Here is a 19,709-nt window from a genome sequence, read left to right as displayed (position 1 = left end):
AGGGTTCTGAAGGAGACAGCAGTGCCTGCAAAAGAACAAAAATCAAAATCCGAGGCTAAGGCTTTCGGTTGTACAAAGTTACAATCCCCAGCCAACCACTGAGGAGGAAAATGTGTCCCCCAAAATTATACTTGAGAGTAAGAATCTTCCTCCTCTTGCTAGTTAGGCAGTAACTAGCCAATGTGAAATGTGGGAGACCCGCTTTGTTGCACATCAGTCCTTCAGTACTTGATTTGTACCAGATGTTCCCCACAGGCTGCCTTACTAACTGTAACATCCAGGTGGTTTCTCAGGTGTTTGTGAGTTTTCCTACATGGGGAGCTGAAGCTTTGGACATTCCCTGTGTAGATGAAAAGTTATGAATTTGGGCCCTTTATAGCAGCTGGTAGGATTATTTTGCCATTTGTTCTTACAACATTTTCACTGGTTTATTCAGGATACATAAGCAAGAGGAGGAAGATTCTTACTCTCAAGTATAATTTTGGGGGACATATTTTCCTCCTCAGTGGCTGGCTGGGGGTTGTAACTTTGTATAACCGAAAGCCTTAGCCAAGACAAACACTCCTTCAAGGCTGATTAAAATCACTCCTTTCTTAAAAAAACAGCAAGTAATCTCTACCTTAATTACTAAGATGACAATCAATCTGAACCACTAGGAACAAATGACAGGCACAGGAGAGTGGTAAGCACTGCAACATGAGCCTCCTGCTTCCGTGTTTTAATTTTGTCCCTTCGCCCCTCCAGACATGGCTGGCAAGTCTATCTGTAAGCACTTTTATGTCGGTGTTGAGATGCTACTAAAATCACACGTCACCCAAATGAATATCCCTGTTCAGTCAGCAATCCATTGATACTGTAAGCTAACGAAGTTCAAACCCCCTCCTCACTACCTCCCCCTCACCGAGTTTATTATGAACGGAAAAACAAAACATACAAGCCTTGATACGAGGATATAATGATATTAATTGGAAATTGCCAGTAACAAATCCAGCCCTGTATGTGACTGGAAAAACACTAGAAACATATAAAATCTATATAGTCCAGAGAAAGCACTGACTGTTACTACAGGGAAAAGTGGCTTCTGCCTTTTGCATTTGTGGTTCTGCTTAAGTGTACTTATATTAGGCATTTGGTATTTTGTTTATAGCCTGAGTTTTGCCAATAAAGGTCATACATTTTTGTAACGGATATTTTTTAAAATAGAGACAGCAATGTCCAATTTTGGCCACAGTATCCAAAGATTGTTTTTCTGGACAGAACTCAAAGGATAGAACACACTGAAAAGAGGAAAGAATTTAAACTTCCCTGGTGTTCTCGTAACCTACATAGTTGATCATAAAGTGTTCTCACAAAGTACAGTTTAAATACCAGTTTTGCACAATTGTATAGATGTGACTACAGCATAAAATTTAAAATAAGAAATGAAAAGGATGGACATACAGAGTACCAAGATTTATCAGAATATCACCTCAGGATGTTCTGAACCCTTTTACGGACAAAGGCCTGAATTTTGATACCATTTACATTAGTGTGCCTTTCATGTAGGTCTACCAATATTTTAAGTACTGTAGCTTTACACTCGTGTAAGCAGATATCAAAAGCCTGTCTAATAACCAGAATTCTGACTGATGTTCCTGTCAGTGTGAGCCCTGCATTATAATTAAATCTAACTTTGGTTGACTGTACAGAAGTCATCTTGATTGGGATTAGCACACTGAGAATTTCAAGACCAGGAGGACAGGAGTTTTGACTGTTAGGTGTTTTTTTTTTCTCTCCAAGTGACTATGGTACTATTAGTCCATTACTTCCCTTATTTGACAACCAAAAAATTATTAAAATTAAAAAAAACACTTAAAAATAAATGAGATATTCTGAAATTATTCCATCAAGCCAATCCAAACTCAGTTTTATTTTCTTGGTAGCAAGACAGATGTAAATTCTATTGTTATACATTCAGCTCAATAAACATTTCATTATTAAACCATTCATTCTAAGAACATGCTGTAATCATCTCATTAAAAAGAAAGCTTTTTACCCCCAGAATATCTTCTACTAGCAACGTTTTTCTGGATCTGGCTACATAAGCAGATACTGTAGTGCCATGTGCAATGGGCCCTGCAGGAATGAGCCGTGGTTGTCCTTCTTTAGCTCCTGGTGGTGTAAATACACACAGACTCTGGTTAGAAGGAAAAAAAGAAAAAAAAAATGAAAGAATGCAATTAGAAAGCATCATTACTTTTACAGAGTTACCGTGCTACCTACTCAGTGTAAAGGATTGGCTAAAGGAGGTAATATAGAGAAACACAGCTTTTGACAATGAGAAGTAGTTGGATGGACTCCACTCAACTGTTCTGGAATCTTAGGAAATCCTGCTCTAAAGTCACCATTCAGAGAGCAGATAACTATTCTGCTGAAGTCAGGTCATCATATCAGGACTGGACTGTGCTCACCCTGAACACACAGTATACTGCATAAAGACTCACAAAAGAAAAGATGACCTTGCAAGAGTAAGATAGATTGGTTTGTTTGTTTGTTTTGTAGGATGCACTCATTTATTTCAATAGAAATTACTCAAAAAGTGGAGATATCTTTAAATTTCTTGTTTACCTCATCCTAAAGAAAACTAATTTCAAAATCATCCTAATACAAGCGAATGCATACGTCCCCTATACTAGAAGCAACACCCTACTTGATGCCTGCCTAAAAGTGTCCCATTTGTCGAAAAGACAATTCACACCATTGTCAGGTATTGACATTCATACCATTAAACTCATCCAGAAACATCTGATAATTGTTCTATAACAAAAAGATAACACTATGAGAATGAATGGGATTGCAAACATTATTTTACAAACAGAAAACTAAACATAAAAGTCAAACATGCAAACCCTCTTTATGCCAAACACTTCAAATCTAAAATTTTACTCCTCTTTGGATGAAAAATAAACTTTATGGAACAGTAAAATGCTGGAAAACAATGTCTTTATCACAGTCTCCTTAAAATTTTCCTTTAGCACCCCACCCCAGACAACCTGCAAAGCAATAGTCTGTTAGTGACAACTAATTTTAAAATCACAAAACCACAAAAAAGAGTCTCCCGTGCAATCAGCAGGAGCAGTTCATTTTACAAACAAGAAGTTTTAACTTCCGTTTCATCTTTCTACCTTTGTGTCATTACATCCATCAATTTATGTGTCTCCTAAAGCTACAGATGACCACAGACTCTCAAAATTTACCACCGTCACACCCTATTCATTACTCAGAGCTACTACCCTTTAAACGCAAAGGGAATTAATTCAGGCACATGAAGAATAAATGACAGAAAAGATTACATGTAGTCCTAGAACAGCAGGGATCAAATCTCTATGTTCAAGACTCCAGCTTACTGTCCTATGGTATTGAGCCATCCCTCCTTATACATTCCTAATATTAACACAGCTGAAGCACCACCTCAGAGACCCACCTTCTATTGGCAAATTGTGTTTTCTTATTTATATAATTAATGATACAGTTTATTTCACCAAATAAATTTGTAAGACTAGGAACATGCACAGAAAGCACCTGTAGTTAGTAATTCTACTGCTAAATAGCTGCATGATTTTAAATTATGACCTTAAAGCATATGAACTAAGATGAAACATTCCTTGCTAGGAAAATAGATTTTTAAAATTTTTATTATTTTGTTATTATTTACACAGATAATACCACAGATAGATGAGAGTGCCACCATATGAAGTACTACTACCATGCTTGATAAGAAAGGCCACATAATGTGCCACTCCTTCCTACTGATTAATTTTATTATCAGACTTTGCTTTCATTAGGGCTGCTACAAGGGTCAAGCTCCCAAGATTCTACAGCATCAACAGTTATGATAATTAGTATTAATTACAACTAATCTGCCTCCTATGTTTATAATTCACAAGGGTTTCTATAACAATAGACAGAGGCACAGGCACAGGCAACTCCAGATTCCAGTAGCTCAGAATGCAGTGTTGCTTTGAAAGACTGAACAAAGAACTTTTAAGTTGCTTAAGTAAGATTTCAGCTGAGCCTTAGCTCAGCAGGGAGCTTCACACTCTAATTTGTATTATTTAAATATTATGCTATTGTATTCCAAGTATGTCACAGTCACTAACCATGCGTTATTACAACCCCCCTGTAAGTTGGGTGGCAATGCTATCCTCATTTTATAGATGGAAACTACAATAAAAAGTTTTTATTAATATAGCTATTGTAGCTAAGGCCCCAATTACCATTCGAGTATAAACTTCACAGCTCACTGCACAGCCTACAGAATGCCTTGCACTGTGGCTTAGAGTGAGCCAAATGGATCACAAGATGAAGAAAACTCAAGCATGAAAGAAAGGAGATGCACTTCAGAGATCAACAGTTACCAATTTGGACCCTGTGGGACCAAGTAAATCACTAGACAGGGGCTGTTTTCTAGCATGGAATATTACAGGTACAATTTGCACCTGAAAATTCATCTACTGTCAGCTGTAGAAAATGAAGCAATGATCTGAGATGCATCCTCTCATAATTATAATTTCATTATTCTGCAAACACGCAAGGCACATTATAAAACATACTGAACAATTTCAGAAAGAACATACAGAAATGTTGAGAAACTAAGGAGATGCAATATAATGCACCAGATGCAGGTACTCCTGTGGCGATGAAGGTACATTAGCTGTGATGGATGAATCTCATTTTGGAAGGAGGAAGTTGAACTTTATGCTGAGGTGAAAACAAATTGTCAAAGAAAAGCACAGAATTCACAGCCAAAAGAAGAGTGAAGTCTATCCAAGCAAAAGCAGTAGTCCAATGGTTAGGGCATTTAGCTGAGTTCATTTAGTGAGAAAAACATTTGATTCTGACAAAACCAGTAAGTCAATATTAGTTCTGTTATTCAAACAGAAAGTCAGACAATCTCAAAAAGTTCAGCAAGACAAGGAAAAGGGGTTTTCATCCAGTTATTAATTTGCTAATATTATGCTACAGCTGAGAATTAAACTATCTTTAAAGAGAAAATGGAACTGCCACATAGTATTTTAGCTCTGACAAGACATTTGTGCATATTTATTTCATATATCGCATGCAGTTGGAAGGAAAGACACTCCTTCCATGGAGTAGCTGTACTGAACATGCATGGTATTTTTCCTCCCAAATCTCAATGTACTTCAGAAAGAGACTAACAGTTTGCACTTTTGGTAGTGATACCTAACAGCAATTAATAATCAAAATAAAGAACTAGGAGATCTTCAACCACAACTTAAAACAATATATAGTCAATAAATAAAGGAAATGAGAAAATATAAAGTCCCATAATTTCCCAAACACTATACAGATAAGGTAAGGAAAAGGTTAAGGAGACAGCAGGATGCCTGTGCACTGCTCACAGTATCTTTTGCTGCTATAACCACCTGCAGTGAGAACGTATGCCGGTATCACAAATAGGTAAACATGAATAGATATTTAATGCTACAGTAATGTCATGGTCTATCGACTGGTAAAAGTTAAGTAATTATAGATATCTAACACCTATAATAAATGCTCGGAACAATGTACATATATTCCAGCTGCTCCAGCCAACGAGCCGGCTTCAATTGGAGCTCGTCTCAGATGCCTCTATACAAACGCCCCTAGCATGGGGAACAAACAAGAGGAATTAGAGATGTGTGCACATCTACGGGGGTATGATATAATAAGCATCACAGAAACATGGTGGGATGGCTCCTATGACTGGAGTGTTGGAATGGAAGGTTACAGGCTCTTTAGAAAGGACATGCCTGGCAGGTGGGGAGGGGGAGTTGCCCTTTAAGTTAGGGATAGGCGGGAGAGTATGGAACTCTGTCTGGGGACAGGTGAGCAGTTTACAGAGAGTTTGTGGGTCAGGGTTAAAGGGAAAACAGCCATGGGAGACATTACTGTGGGGATCTGTTACAGGCCGCCTGATCAAGGAGAACCTGTGGATGAAGAACTCTACAGACAGACAGGAAAAGCCTCACGCTCGCAGGCCCTTGTTCTCATGGGGAACTTCAACCACCCTGACATCTGTTGGAATGATGGCACTGCACGGCACAAGCAATCCAGGAGGTTCCTCAATTGTGTGGAAGACAACTTCCTTCTGCAAGTAATAGAGGAGCCGACAAGGAGAGGTGCCATGCTTGACCTTGTGCTCACCAACAGGGAAGGGCTGGTTGAGAATGTGGTGCTCCAGGGCAGCCTTGGATGCAGCGATCACGAGATGGTCGGATTTGAGATCCCCAGAACAGTGAGAAGAGCGTGCAGCAAGCTCACTGCCCTGGACTTCAAAAGAGCAGACTTTGGCCTCTTCAGGAGCCTGCTTAGTAAGGTTCCATTAGATATAGCTCTAGAGAGCGGGGGGGGCAAGACTGTTGGTCGATATGCAAGTATCATCTGCTACAAGCTCAGGAGTGCTGCATCCCAACTAGAAGGAAGTGCGGCAGAAGGGCCAGGAGACCTCCTTGGATGGATAAGGAGCTGCTGAGGAAAATTCAAAGGAAAAAAGAGGCTTATAAAAAGTGGAAGCAAGGACAGGCGGCCTGGGTAGAGTACAGGGATGTTGTCCGGGAAGCTAGGGACCAGGTTAGGAAAGCTAAGGCCCAGTTAGAATTAAACCTACGCAGGGATGTTAAGCATAACAGGAAGGGATTCTACAGGTACGTAGCAAACAAAAAACAGACTTGGGACAACATAGGCCCCCTGAGGAAGCTCTCAGGAGAACTGGCTACCCTGGATTTGGAGAAGGCAGAGGTTCTGAATGACTTCTTTGCCTCAGTCTTTATTGGCAAAGGCTCTGACTGCACCACCCAGTTCTTAGAAGGTAGAAGCAGGGACTGTGAGAATGAAGACCTTGGGCCCACTGTAGGAGAGGATCTGGTTCAAGACCATCTTAAAAATCTGAATGTGCACAAGTCCATGGGACCTGATGAAATCCATCCATGGGTCCTGAAGGAGCTGGCGAATGAAGATGCTAAGCCACTGGCCATCATATTTGAAAAATCATGGCAGTCAGGTGAAGTTCCTGATGACTGGAAAAAGGGAAATATAACCCCCATTTTCAAGAAGGGGAAAATGGATGACCCAGAGATCTACACACCAGTCAGTCTCACCTCTGTGCCTGGTAAAATCTTGGAGCACATTCTCCTGGACGGCATGCTAAGGCACATGAGAAACAACAAGGTGCTTGGTGACAGCCAGCATGGCTTCACTAAGGGGAAATCCTGCCTGACCAATTTGGTGGCCTTCTATGATGGGGCTACAGAACTGATGGAGAAGGGTAAAGCAGTTGATGTCATCTACCTGGACTTGTGCAAAGCGTTTGACACTGTCCCACACACCATCCTTGTCTCTAAATTGGAGAGACATCAATTTGATAGGTGGACCACTTGGTGGATAAAGAACTGGCTGGACGGCCGCACACACGGAGTTGTGGTCAATGGCTCAATGTCCGGCTGGAGATCGGTAACGAGTGGTGTCCCTCAGGGATCGGTGCCAGGACCAGTCTTGTTTAACATCTTCGTCGCTGACATGGACAGTGGGATTGAGTGCACCCTCAGCAAGTTTCACAGAATCACAGAATCCCAAGGGTTGGAAGGGACCTCAAAAGATCATCTAGTCCAACCCCCCTGCAAGAGCAGGGTAACCTACAGTACATCACACAGGAACTTGTCCAGGCGGGCCTTGAATATCTCCAGTGTAGGAGACTCCACAACGCCGATGACACCAAGCTGTGTGGTCCGGTTGATATGCTGGAAGGAAGGGATGCCATCCAGAGGGACCTCAACATGCTTGTGAGGTGGGCTGATGCCAACCTTATGAAGTTTAACCATGCCAAGTGCAAGGTCCTACACCTGGGTCGGAGCAATCCCAGGCACAGCTACAGATTGGGCAAAGAAGAGATTCAGAGCAGCCCTGCAGAGAAGGACTTGGGGGTGCTGGTAGATGAGAAAAAGAACATGAGCCGGCTTCAGTGTGCGCTCGCAGCCCAGAAAGCCAACCGTACCCTGGGCTGCATCAAAAGGAGCGTGACCAGCAGGTCGAAGGAGGTGATCCTGCTCCTCTACTCTGCTCTTGTGAGACCTCACCTGAAGTATTGTGTGCAGTTCTGGTGTCCTCAACATAAAAAGGACATGGAACCGTTGGAACAAGTCCAGAGGAGGGCCATGAGGATGATCAGAGGACTGGAGCACCTCCCATATGAAGATAGCCTGAGGAAGTTGGGGCTGTTCAGCCTCGAGAAGAGAAGGCTGCATAGAGGCCTCATAGCAGCCTTCCAGTGTCTGAAGGGGGCCTATAGGGATGCTGGGGAGGGACTCTTTGTCGGGGACTGTAGTGACAGGACAAGGGGTAATGGGTTAAAACTTAAACAGGGGAAGTTTAAATTGGATATAAGGAGGAAATTCTTTCCTGTTAGGGTGGTGAGGCACTGGAATCGGTTGCCCAGGGAGGTTGTGAGTGCTCCATCCCTGGCAGTGTTCAAGGCCAGGTTGGATGAAGCCTTGGGGGGGATGGTTTAGTGTGAGCTGTCCCTGTCCATGGTAGGGGGGTTGGAACTAGATGATCTTGAGGTCCTTTCCAACCCTAACTATTCTATGATTCTATGCTCTAGTGTAGACAGAGAATTAGGTATCTCTGCTGCTGAGGGGGAAGAAGGCAACCAAGGTGAGAAAGTCACTCTGGGCTTGATACCCCTCCCCCCCCCCAAAAAAAAAAAAAACAAACCCAAAAAAGAGCAAACACTTGCAGAGCAAACCCTTTGAAAGCTTCCAGGTTCATGCATTCTGGAACACAGCGGCCCAAGAGATCCTGCAATTCCCTATTTTGACCTCTTTCCCCATCCTTCCAAACACAGACAGATCTCCTTACTTACATGAAGCTCAACTACACTATGACCAATCTTTTTCCAACAAGTCCCATATGGTGATGGACTTCTTTAAATGTATTTTTAGGGAGGGGACACTGAAGCCTGACACCAGAAACCTCCTATACCTTGTTGAAACCGCAGAGCACAAGGTGCTTCTTTTCCTGCTGTCTGTTCCAGCTGTGCCCAGAATCCTCACAATTATTTCTTCCCTCCTGTTTCATCTCTTGATTCACGTTGATAAAGTGAAAAAAAACCTCATGAATTTTGACTGATGTGATAGTGTGGCTTGGAATCCACTAACAGCCTAAACATAACAACAGGGAGCAAGAGGTGCTTAAAAAAATCCAAACTTAAACGAGAAAATCCAAAAACTGTAACAACTATAACAAAAGTTCAACCACTGGTGAACACAGACAGCTATAACAAAATTCACCCTTTCATATTTCAGATGCATTTTAGGTATAGGCAGCATATATTTAATCTCTAATTTCTTTTTAAAATGCCAATGTATTAACAAGTCTTCCAGTCTACACGAGTTCAGAATGATGTCCACTGTAATCAGTTCCTGAGGGATAGCAACATGACAGCATTCTCAATTCACAGCTAAACACACAAATTTGGCTTTCAGATACATAACTAAATTAGTACATAACCAATAAGCCATAATACCATGGCTTTTAGTGCTCTTTTCTTGGTGCCATGCACACAGTCTGTCAAAATGATTAAGTAATGTACCTTGAACCTCTTTTACTGCGGCTGAAGAAACCTTCGTTACTCTTCACCTTTAACAGCTAAAAGCATGCACATGAACAATTTCTGATGCTCATCCTCCCATCCTGTCATAACCTGGCCACACAAATTTGTTTTTTTTTTCTATTCAAAATCTAATGCTTGGCAGAGGAAGCAGATTAAAATCCTCATAAATAATGAGGAGCAGGAGCTGAAGTCTCATAACACAATACGATCAGCACCTCCTGACAGGTATTTTACACATATGTATCAGAATACACAGGTATTCTGATAGTGAAACACAAGCGACTTATCTCTGTCTAGTCTTCTAACCAGTTCTGTATTCTACCTATAGTATATACATCATGACCATATTCCACAAGTCCACTTACCCAAATATTAAATGAAACAAGAACAAAATTTCACTAAAATATATATTGACAGTTATCTGATGTCTTTCAGTTTGATAATGTATTGACCCAAAGTTAAACTCAAGACCCTATAACTCATCAACAGCTTTCCCCCTCTGCTATCATTATCCACAAGCAAATAAGAAAGCAACAGATTTCTTCCATTTTATATATATAAAGAGTACATGACATTAGAATCAATTCAAGGATAGAGACCAAGATTTTCTGGATTGACTTGCAGCTAGAAGGCTTTCACCTGGAAACACATTTAAAAGACTCAAATTTCAGCGAAGATGTCTACATACTCAAAATACTGCACCTCAGCCTGAGGCACAAGACCCTGAGGCATCTAGCAAGCACACGTTTTTTCCTTGGTTCTTAATAATTCAAATCACCCACCCCATCAATGCACTAGGTGGCACTGCAAATCAAGCTGCAACAATTTCTGTATGAGCAGAAATTCTAGAATAGCTAAATAAAATACACCCTGAAGCACAGAGTACGTGCACATATTTGTGGCCTCACATAATTATTTCTTTCAATAAAGCTATTTGAAACTTCTGTCTGAAGGATGGATGATCTCTTTGTCAACACAATTTGCATCTTCAGGAAGTAAGTAACACAAGACCTCGGAACAGCTACTTTAAGTGTATGCCTATCACATTCAAAGTCATGCATCTCTACGTAGGAATCACAATGTAATCATGAGGTGAATCACACAAGTAAGGACTTTAAACAAGAAGCATCTGAAGAATCAGATAATATAATAATACCTTAGAAATTGTAGCTGTAAGAAGTGCTTTAGAAATACTGTCTTGTAAAGATGTCAGCTTATGGGCTTAAATCCATGCCCAGCTAGCATTGATACTTACACGATTTACACACACACTACATCCACTACAAGGATTTCAGCAAAAACTTTAACTCATGTTTGAAGTTTATATTCAATTAAAGTCATAACATGAGAATTATGAACTATATATTCATACTCATAAGGAATAAAACAGAAAACTGAAATAAAGTCCTTTGCTGGAGAGTTGTGAAACATTCCTGTTTGTTTTGGAAGCGTTTCCAGTATATAGTATATATGCAAAATACCTGTAATATACATTAAAAGTAAATAAATTCATTTGTATAACTGCACTATCCCATGGACACAGATGATTTATTACATAGACAGTTCAAGACCCAGAGCCAGTATGGGCATAGATCTGCCCAGAAGCTGCATTGTTTCTAATACCTGAGTACTTTGCAATGCATTCTACCATATGTATAGCATACGCAAAAACAGATTCTGATATACAGAGCAACCTGTGGGGAAGGAAGGAGTTGAGCATGGAAGTGGTACTTACCTGCTTGAAGGCAATCATTTGAAAAGCAGAACATCCTTAGCAAAGAGTGCAAAAGAGTGCTAGCACTCCCAAGCAATTTCAACAACCAGAAAGTAGCTAAAATAACTGAACTTGCCACACTCATTCTGGCACCAATTCTTAGCAATACTTGCATAAAGAAATGCAGTGTAACCTTCAATTGGTGTGGCATCTTCCATTTTTAGCAAATTCACTCAAGTGAAGAACCTGAAGGCATTCAACCTGACCTGTCAGCCAGAAATTACCTTGTCCTTATGCTGTTATCCAACTCTAGAAAAAGTCAAGATACAGTTTTGCATACTTCAACAGAGAGAAAGAAAATAAGTCCATAAAGAAAAAAATGTGGACAAGTATTTTAACAAACTGCCATTTGTGCTGTCAAACTCCAAACAAGTTTTTTTCCTAAAACAAATTCCTCCTTTAAAGGCCAGCGATTCACCTATGTTTTACAAAAAGAAAAGTACCAGCTAATCTAGAACTTCTCATTTAACAAATTTTCAGGTTTCAGTATGGGAAGTGCTGCCCATAAAACATACTGCACCAAACAAAAATTTATTTCAAATTCAAAATTCCAATTAAAAAATGAACTCTTAGTAACCCATGAAAAAGAAAACAGCATCAATATAGCAATTATCTCCATATTAGGAATAGTAGCACACAGAATGTAATAATCATTTGCTAGCTTTCATTTTGTAAATATCTAGAATTTCTGTAAAAGGAAGTTATCTTCTATCCTATCCAGAAACACACTATTTAATCTAGGCTAAAGGCAGTTATGGAAATCTCATATTGCAAAAATGTCCCTTAGCTGAGATTAACACTCATCAGGATTTCCAAATTTCAGTTTCTTTAAACAAGCACAACTATACCTACACACGTTTATAGCAGGAACTGAAATGAAGTAGAATTAATGCTTTTGCTTCAGTTTTGATCCTAAGTTCCCTTACAGAATATAATCAGAATACACATAGCTAAACATAAGAAACCATTTGGGAAAGAGTAGGTATCTACTTATTCACAGGATTCCTCCATTCTTACAGAATTCCCTTCCAGTATTTAATTCTCAAAAAGACATACACAGACACTCTAGAAAAGCTGTATTCAGGCACAAATTATTTCTTTGAAAGCATGGTGGAAACGACTGCTACATCAGATCTAGTTCTGAAACCTGAGGCTGCTGACTGCATAAATACCATCAGATTCATGTGCACTTCTCAAGCTAACAAACAAAAAGCCAAACGCTAAGATTGGGAGGGGTGGGAAATTAGTTTTGCTGAATTGGCAAAACTTGAGTCACAAAACCAAACATCAAAAAATTAAGCCACCAAAAAATAGAAGCCATTCTTCAATATGTGGCCATGAGTGTTCAGCAACTATTTTGTCCAGACTAATGAGAAGGATTTTTATAACTTTTGAAACTTCAGCTTAAAGAATTAGCTCCTTTCTGCCATTTATCCTACCCAGTATCTCTTTGCTCACATTTAAAAAAATATAATAAATAAAAATATATTGACAGTATTTGCTGGACAGTGATTCATCTCACTTGGACACATCCTTTAAATTAAATATTCAAAAAGACAAATATATCCAAATTAATTTTCAACGGCATTTTCTTACAGAAAGTAGGCTAATGCATTACCATTTAGTTACAAGACTACAAACACGAGTCTGGCCCAAAGCCCACTAATGTGAATGGAAAATCTCACACTAACTTCAAAGGACTTGGGATCAGTCCCTATAATAACTACACGAAGAACATTCCATTTTGGGAGATGCAGTTACATAGCAGTGGTTAATAAAGTCAATGTGTGTTTTTAGTGGTTGGAACTTTATTCAAGAAAGCTATACTGGGAAGCAAATAGATTCAACTGCCTAATAGGTTATTTAAAAAAAAAAAAAAAATCAAGAAAATAAAAATGCAGAAGGTCATAAAGTGCCCGGGCCCTCAAAGCATCGGAACACTGGGAGGAAACTCATACTATGGCACACTAATCTAATAGGAAAAAACTCACCACAGTAAGAATCCTCTAGGTCTCAAGCTGTAAAGTTAATCTTACTATCATCTTTTACAAAACATTTAGAGATGAGCATGCAGGGATGGCTGAACTTCCAGCAAGCACTGCCTCTGGCAGCAGAGGGAAGCTCCAGTGACCATCTGTATCACCCCCACCCATGACAGCAGACACTGTCACCTACTAATGAGAAGATTGTATTCACAATGGGTGAACATGTTACTTAAATTACACACCTCAGTCAAAGGGTTATTAAAAAATGTATGTTATTTACATACTTACAGAACTCAGTTTACAGGACTTTATTAGATGAAATAATCATTAAATGAAAAACATGGAAAACCCACTTCCACTTCTTTTAGGAAGTTTCTGTACGGGCAGCCCTCCACATCCTTCAGATGAGGCACTACGTGTTTTAATAAGTAAAAAATATTCTCAGACAAGGCTCAAGTCACCTGCAGGTTTGTACATCTTCAATCCTGTTTCCACTATTTCAAAATTGTTATTCTTTCCACTTTTTCTGAATTCAGTTATGCCACTAACAGCAAAGGTAAGGGCTAATGGACCACGCAGAAAATAAACTATTAAAGCTGGCTGGGTAAAGTAAAGGAAAAAAACAATGAGAAAAATATTTTCCTCTCTTATCATTTTTCAGTACAAAGAGTTTAGTTTGTTTCTTGAACCAATGAAAAATATAAAATTTCTGACAAACTGTGGTCTTTATATGGACAGAACTGACAAGTATAAACTAATTTTTCTTCTTGATAACCATTCAAAATAACTACAGTCTTGTATAACAGTAACTGTACAAATCACTCCGGATAGGAAAAATATTAAATGTGTTCTAAATGCCAAATAACAAAACAGCAAAAATTGGATTCCCTGTTATTCAAATTACTGCACCAGAATTTGATTTCATATGCAAATTTTAAAAGTACAATTTATTTTATGCTAACTAAAATCTACATCTAAAATTTACATTTTCTCACTACCAAGTTGCAGCTGGCAGTTAACAGAAAACACGACAGCATTAAAAAAAAAACAAAACAAAAAAACAAACCCTCAGAGTTAACTAGATGAAAAGAACAGGCTATGCAGAGTTTAAATCAAAGAGTTTTCTGTTTGTTAAGTACAATTAATAATGGGGCTAAATCGCAAGTTAAGTTGCAACAGTCAGAGTAACAACAGCATGACTCCTAAATCATTAGCAATAAAGTAAAAGGCCAAGGATCTAAATGCTGGCAAACATTTTTTCATTACTATTATGCTCAATAATCTTCTACTTTACAGAAATAAAGATAACATAAAGGTGTTATTTAGCACTCAGGTAATATTTCCTGCTAAATGGCATGTAAAATGAAATCAAAGTATCATTGTCAAATTGGAAAATGCACTTGTAACTGTACTGAAAAGCAGCATCTTAATCCAGTGTACTTACATTATTGCATTCTCCCAGGAAATACAGTGCAAATCCATCAGCTTTCGTAGCTGCCAAAGCAATAATAAAAGAAATAATTGTACTCACAGGGAGAAATCGAACTTACACAAGATGTCTGAGGTGAAACCACAGATTCAGTTCCATTTAGGACAAACATCTACAATTCTAAAAGTGAAGTTCTGTTGCTGTGTCCCTTGAAACTCCCCAGACTCCACAAAATTAGAGGTATAATATTCCCCATTGTCATCTACTACATTTTAAAAGATAATTAGAAATGTCTTAAATACCTTATTTTTATTCCAAGGCCTAACGTCTGTAAATTTGAATTTATTCATACGATAGTATAGAAGTAACGTAAGAATACGTATTTACAATATAATCAGCCAGATAACATTATAATTTCCATGAGTAAAATAAATACCATTCAAAGATGGTAAGCTATATTTGTCTTTCCCCTAGGATAGAAAATGATGGGAAAATATAATGTTGCAAATATAGCCATAAAAACATGTTTCAAAACAAAGTTTCTATTTTCTGTACCTGCCACATATTAAAAACACTGACATGCACTAGAAAGTTCATATTTGTCAGATTTGTGAAAGATGCGGATTGCTGTGTGAAACAGGGTAAAGTCAAGTTCCTTAACGTCTCAAAACTTTGAAGTCAACCACCCATCATAACTTATTGCGCTAAAATGAAAACTCTCAAAATCAGAAGAGGATAGGGGAATAGGGACCTTTTGTCTGGCTTTACACAATAGGTTGTGACACTTTATGTTTGTCTGTCTTTCCAACAGTTAATAAACATTCTAACCAGTAAATGCATATATCTGATATTCATTTTTTATAAATGAACACAAGAATCCATCTAGTACATTTCAGGGGAGTGATTAGACTTGTGTGTGATTAAATCAATTGGCTTTCTGCACTTCTTTGACAATAGGAAAAAATCCCACTGTAGTTACTTGCTTATTGTCAACTGTGTAACAGCAGTAAGAGTTCAGGGCATGGTAATTTGCATTCAGTTTTTAAAACCTTCAGATGTAGTACATAAGCATATTGAGCTACCAGACAAGTAAGCACTGGAAAAGAAATAGTATAAAAAAAACCCAAACTCATCTGCTTTACAAAAGAAAAAAAAAAATTGTAAAAGATAGCAGACTCTGTCTCCTACAGCTTTTTGCTTGCTGTGTATTAACAAAATCCAGTCTGATTTGCTGTCTGCTAGACATCAGTATCCAAATAACCACTTAAGCAAAATCAGCAAATAGATGCGGTCCTTTTAAATAGATCATGTATATAAACCAGAATTCATCATTACAAGATGATGAAGTAGTAGGATCAGTAAAACCTTTCTAAAGAGCTGACTGACAGCTATACTGAACAAAGCTACTGTTACTTCCTACTGAAATCTGAGTACATCCACTCTGGCTAAAAAGAAACTGAATTACACTTATATTCTTATCGAGAAATTTTGTTTGTTTGTTTTATTTCTAAACTTTTGATCATGTATAGCATTTTCTTACCACAAAAGGTATTTACATCAGATAGAAAAAATAATGGTTAACAGCTGAATGTAATTAGAGATCACACAAAAGACATGTTCTCCTTCAGTAACGTCTCAGATTTGTTTCAAATAGGGTTCAACTATGCAGCGACATTACCAATAGATCATTTATTTTTTTTTACTTTCAATGTTGACATTGCAACACCATCGTGACCAGAACAGTCTACTCTGGTTCATTTAATGGGGGGCTCTAATTCTGCAATTTGATACAAACTCTACCCAAAGATGAAATCACTGAAGTGCAGTCAGGAATTCACTGAGGGACAGAAGGCAAAGTAAGCTCATACTGAAACATCCAAAGAAAGCACCATTATCACTCAATACCTGTCTTTATTAATTAAATCACATGAGAAATAGGCTGTGCACTGATACTAAGTAACAGCCCAGAGATACCTGATCCTCCTTCTTACCTATTTTTATGATGCTGCTCAGTTCATACAGAAGTAGTTGATTATCCCCTCCTGTATCCAGGCGCTGTTCTATGTAGCTGTTCAATTCATACACTACACCTTGCATATTTGTATCCTGGTACTATAGAAACAAAGATAAGAAGAACATTTTAGAACAATTCAGATGCGTTTTGGAGGTTTTAAACACCAAACTGCATTAAAAATAATATGAAGATATTTCAACACCAAGCCAGTTGTGACTGTAATAATCCAGCTGCCTTAAGAACTGGGTCGCTGCCAAGCAAGAGACATGGCACTCCAGTCTATGCTCCATTAGACATTTGTTCATAGTGTATGGAGTACACCACTGAGCAATCAGTAATCACCTAAACTTACGCAAGATCACATGACAATGTCTCATGAAGAGACTAAGGGATGCATCAATTATAAGGTAAGCAACTTTCAACACCTTTCTTTTAAACTCCAACTCCACTATAAAAGGTGGCAACTAGCTGACTTTGCCCAGCATCTTCCACCTCAGATTCATGAACCTAGTGACAGAACTGTGCCAAGCACCAGGACTTTGAGGTGGTAACTCAAGAAGCTCAGCAATTACCATCACTAGACTGGAGGACAGAAACTGCACAAGTCAAAAATCATACTAGCCATTGTGGCCTAACAGGCATCTGTTTCAACCGAAGCTGACAGACAAAGCCAGACAGAAAATACAAATTATGTAAGATATTTAGAGAGGAGCAATGGGGTACTGGTTGCTGGTACGATGAAAAAGCCCGAGATGGCTAAAACATCACAGGAAAGGAGATGCAGCCTCCCCCTTCAACGGCCCAGCTGCATTTGGTTATACAGTTCCCAAACCCTGAAGGACTGATAAAACTGGCAGTAAATGTGTGTGTGCAGCATGACAGGATGGCGAACAATAATTTCAGAGAAAGCAATACTTCGCACTAAGTAAAGATTCATTACCCTGCCCAAAACTGGTAATTTGGTAACTGAAGAAAGTAATACGGTCACTTACTGAATTCAGTGATGCAGTAAATTATGTTGATTAAACTAAAAATGAAGCTGACGATATTTACACATATTAACGTTGCTTGAAAGACTAAGACTTATTCTCCAACCCATTTACACTTTAGGGCCAAATGTAATATAGATTAAACTAATGTAAACAATACTATGGAAAATGCCATGAAAGTTCAGAGTACCACAGTCTACCCACTATTCCCATGCTCATGTGCATGTATGTAACTCTGCCCTGTAACTCTCCAGATCTTCTTTGTAACTCGGGGTAAACCTGTACACGTGACACTGATGGATTTCACATGTAACTTACAATATATTCCATGCTATAAGTTTATTCCAACTATTACTTTAATGCATTTCTATGCACAACACACTATGTCATGAATACAGAGCATACAGCCATATGTATTTAGGATACATTTGGCTTCTTAATCTCAAAAAAAACCCAACAACCCCAAAAATGCCACCAACAAAAAAAACAAGTGCTTGCTGACAATATCAATTCCTGATTCCTTTAAATTAAGCAGATCTTGATCTTGATTTTAAAATGGCAATCTTTGCTAAAACCCCTTCTTAATACATCATGTGGTATTAATCTATTGCTGCAGATGGACATATTAGAACATTTAAGATATAGGTACCCAAAATGTTTTCAATGTATAACAAACTTAACATTTAATAATTCTTTCTATCAATTGATATGCCTGTTACAAATTTTTAAAGCGATGTAAGGTCACACTGCACACATTCATAATCTACTGTAAGTCTTGACTGTACAATACAACACGCCTTTATAATCATTAGCACTGTATGGCCCCTGGCAAGCTTCCACTGCCTGTCCCCATAGTTGTGCCCCACATTTACTACTGTATGATTCTTCAAAGGGAGAAAACAAAGCATTGTTTCATAAAAGTTGATTTTTTAGACTTATGATATAGCTGTAAGTAGCCACATAACAGGAAAATGGTGAATGGGAGTCTATATTATTCATACATGCTAACCTATATCTGCAAAAGCATGTGTAGCCACCTATCATAAAGCAACGATAGCTAATCAAGCACACATGCACTGAGCCTTTATCACATGGAAAAATCCCACCTCAGAACTTGGAAATGCATACATATGTCTTTACCTGTGATGCACAAGTCAGTATTAAATCAAATCTTCAAAGGTTAAAGCTAATACCTTAAGAGAATCTATCATCAAAATGAACCCACTGGCATAACAGCAGAATAACAACTTTCCTGTAATCAAGCAGCAGTTCCATGTGCATAGTAATTACATAATAAGCTACGTGCCCTTTATCCTCACCTCTGCAACATATGCTTGCAAACATTTTGCATGCAGGGCAAATCATTGCATGCATCCATGGTACTAAAAAAAAATGATAGTTGCGTAATACATCCAGTTGAAATACGACAGATTTCTACTACTGACAATCATTAGATCCAATGTGGTTGCTAATACAGACCTGAGCGTATCTGGTGTAAAACTTACTTTAGGAAAAAAATTCCTCAAAAAATTCAACATACTTGGTGGAAAAAAGACTACTTGTTTGTCATCAGATAAAGTGAAAATACTGTTTCTTAATTCATTATAATAATTTAGTTTGCAATTTAAACATCATTAATACTCACCTCCTTTTACTTAATTCTTCCTGTTGTTGATTTCCTTCTATTTAAGATTCAGTGTCTACAAGTATTTCTGCATACTTACTGTAAAATTATGAATTTCAGTGACATTACATTAAAATAATTCAAGTGGACGAAAAACTGGTTTAGCACTATCATGCCACTACCATACTGGCACCATATTACTAGTAGCTGCATATTATTATAATACTGTGAAAAAAATAACAATT

The 19,709-nt window shown here is 38.3% G+C and overlaps 1 protein-coding gene across 1 annotated transcript in view; it reads right to left on the bottom strand.

The window, feature by feature from the left end:
• PDE10A (phosphodiesterase 10A) overlaps nt 1-19,709 on the bottom strand; it is a 336,032-nt gene that overhangs the window by 44,261 nt on the left and 272,062 nt on the right. The window contains exons 7-9 of the mRNA XM_065680432.1: nt 16,829-16,949; nt 14,853-14,902; nt 2,036-2,176 (exon numbers count right to left, since the gene is read on the bottom strand). Of these exons, the coding sequence (XP_065536504.1) occupies nt 2,036-2,176; nt 14,853-14,902; nt 16,829-16,949 (312 nt within the window). The remainder of the gene's footprint in view (nt 1-2,035; nt 2,177-14,852; nt 14,903-16,828; nt 16,950-19,709) is intronic.

The sequence above is a fragment of the Lathamus discolor genome, chromosome 5, assembly GCF_037157495.1.
Source record: "Lathamus discolor isolate bLatDis1 chromosome 5, bLatDis1.hap1, whole genome shotgun sequence".
Taxonomy (NCBI): Eukaryota; Metazoa; Chordata; class Aves; order Psittaciformes; family Psittacidae; genus Lathamus; species Lathamus discolor.
Note: the sequence above shows the minus strand (reverse complement) of the source record. Positions and strands in the feature narration are given on the sequence as shown.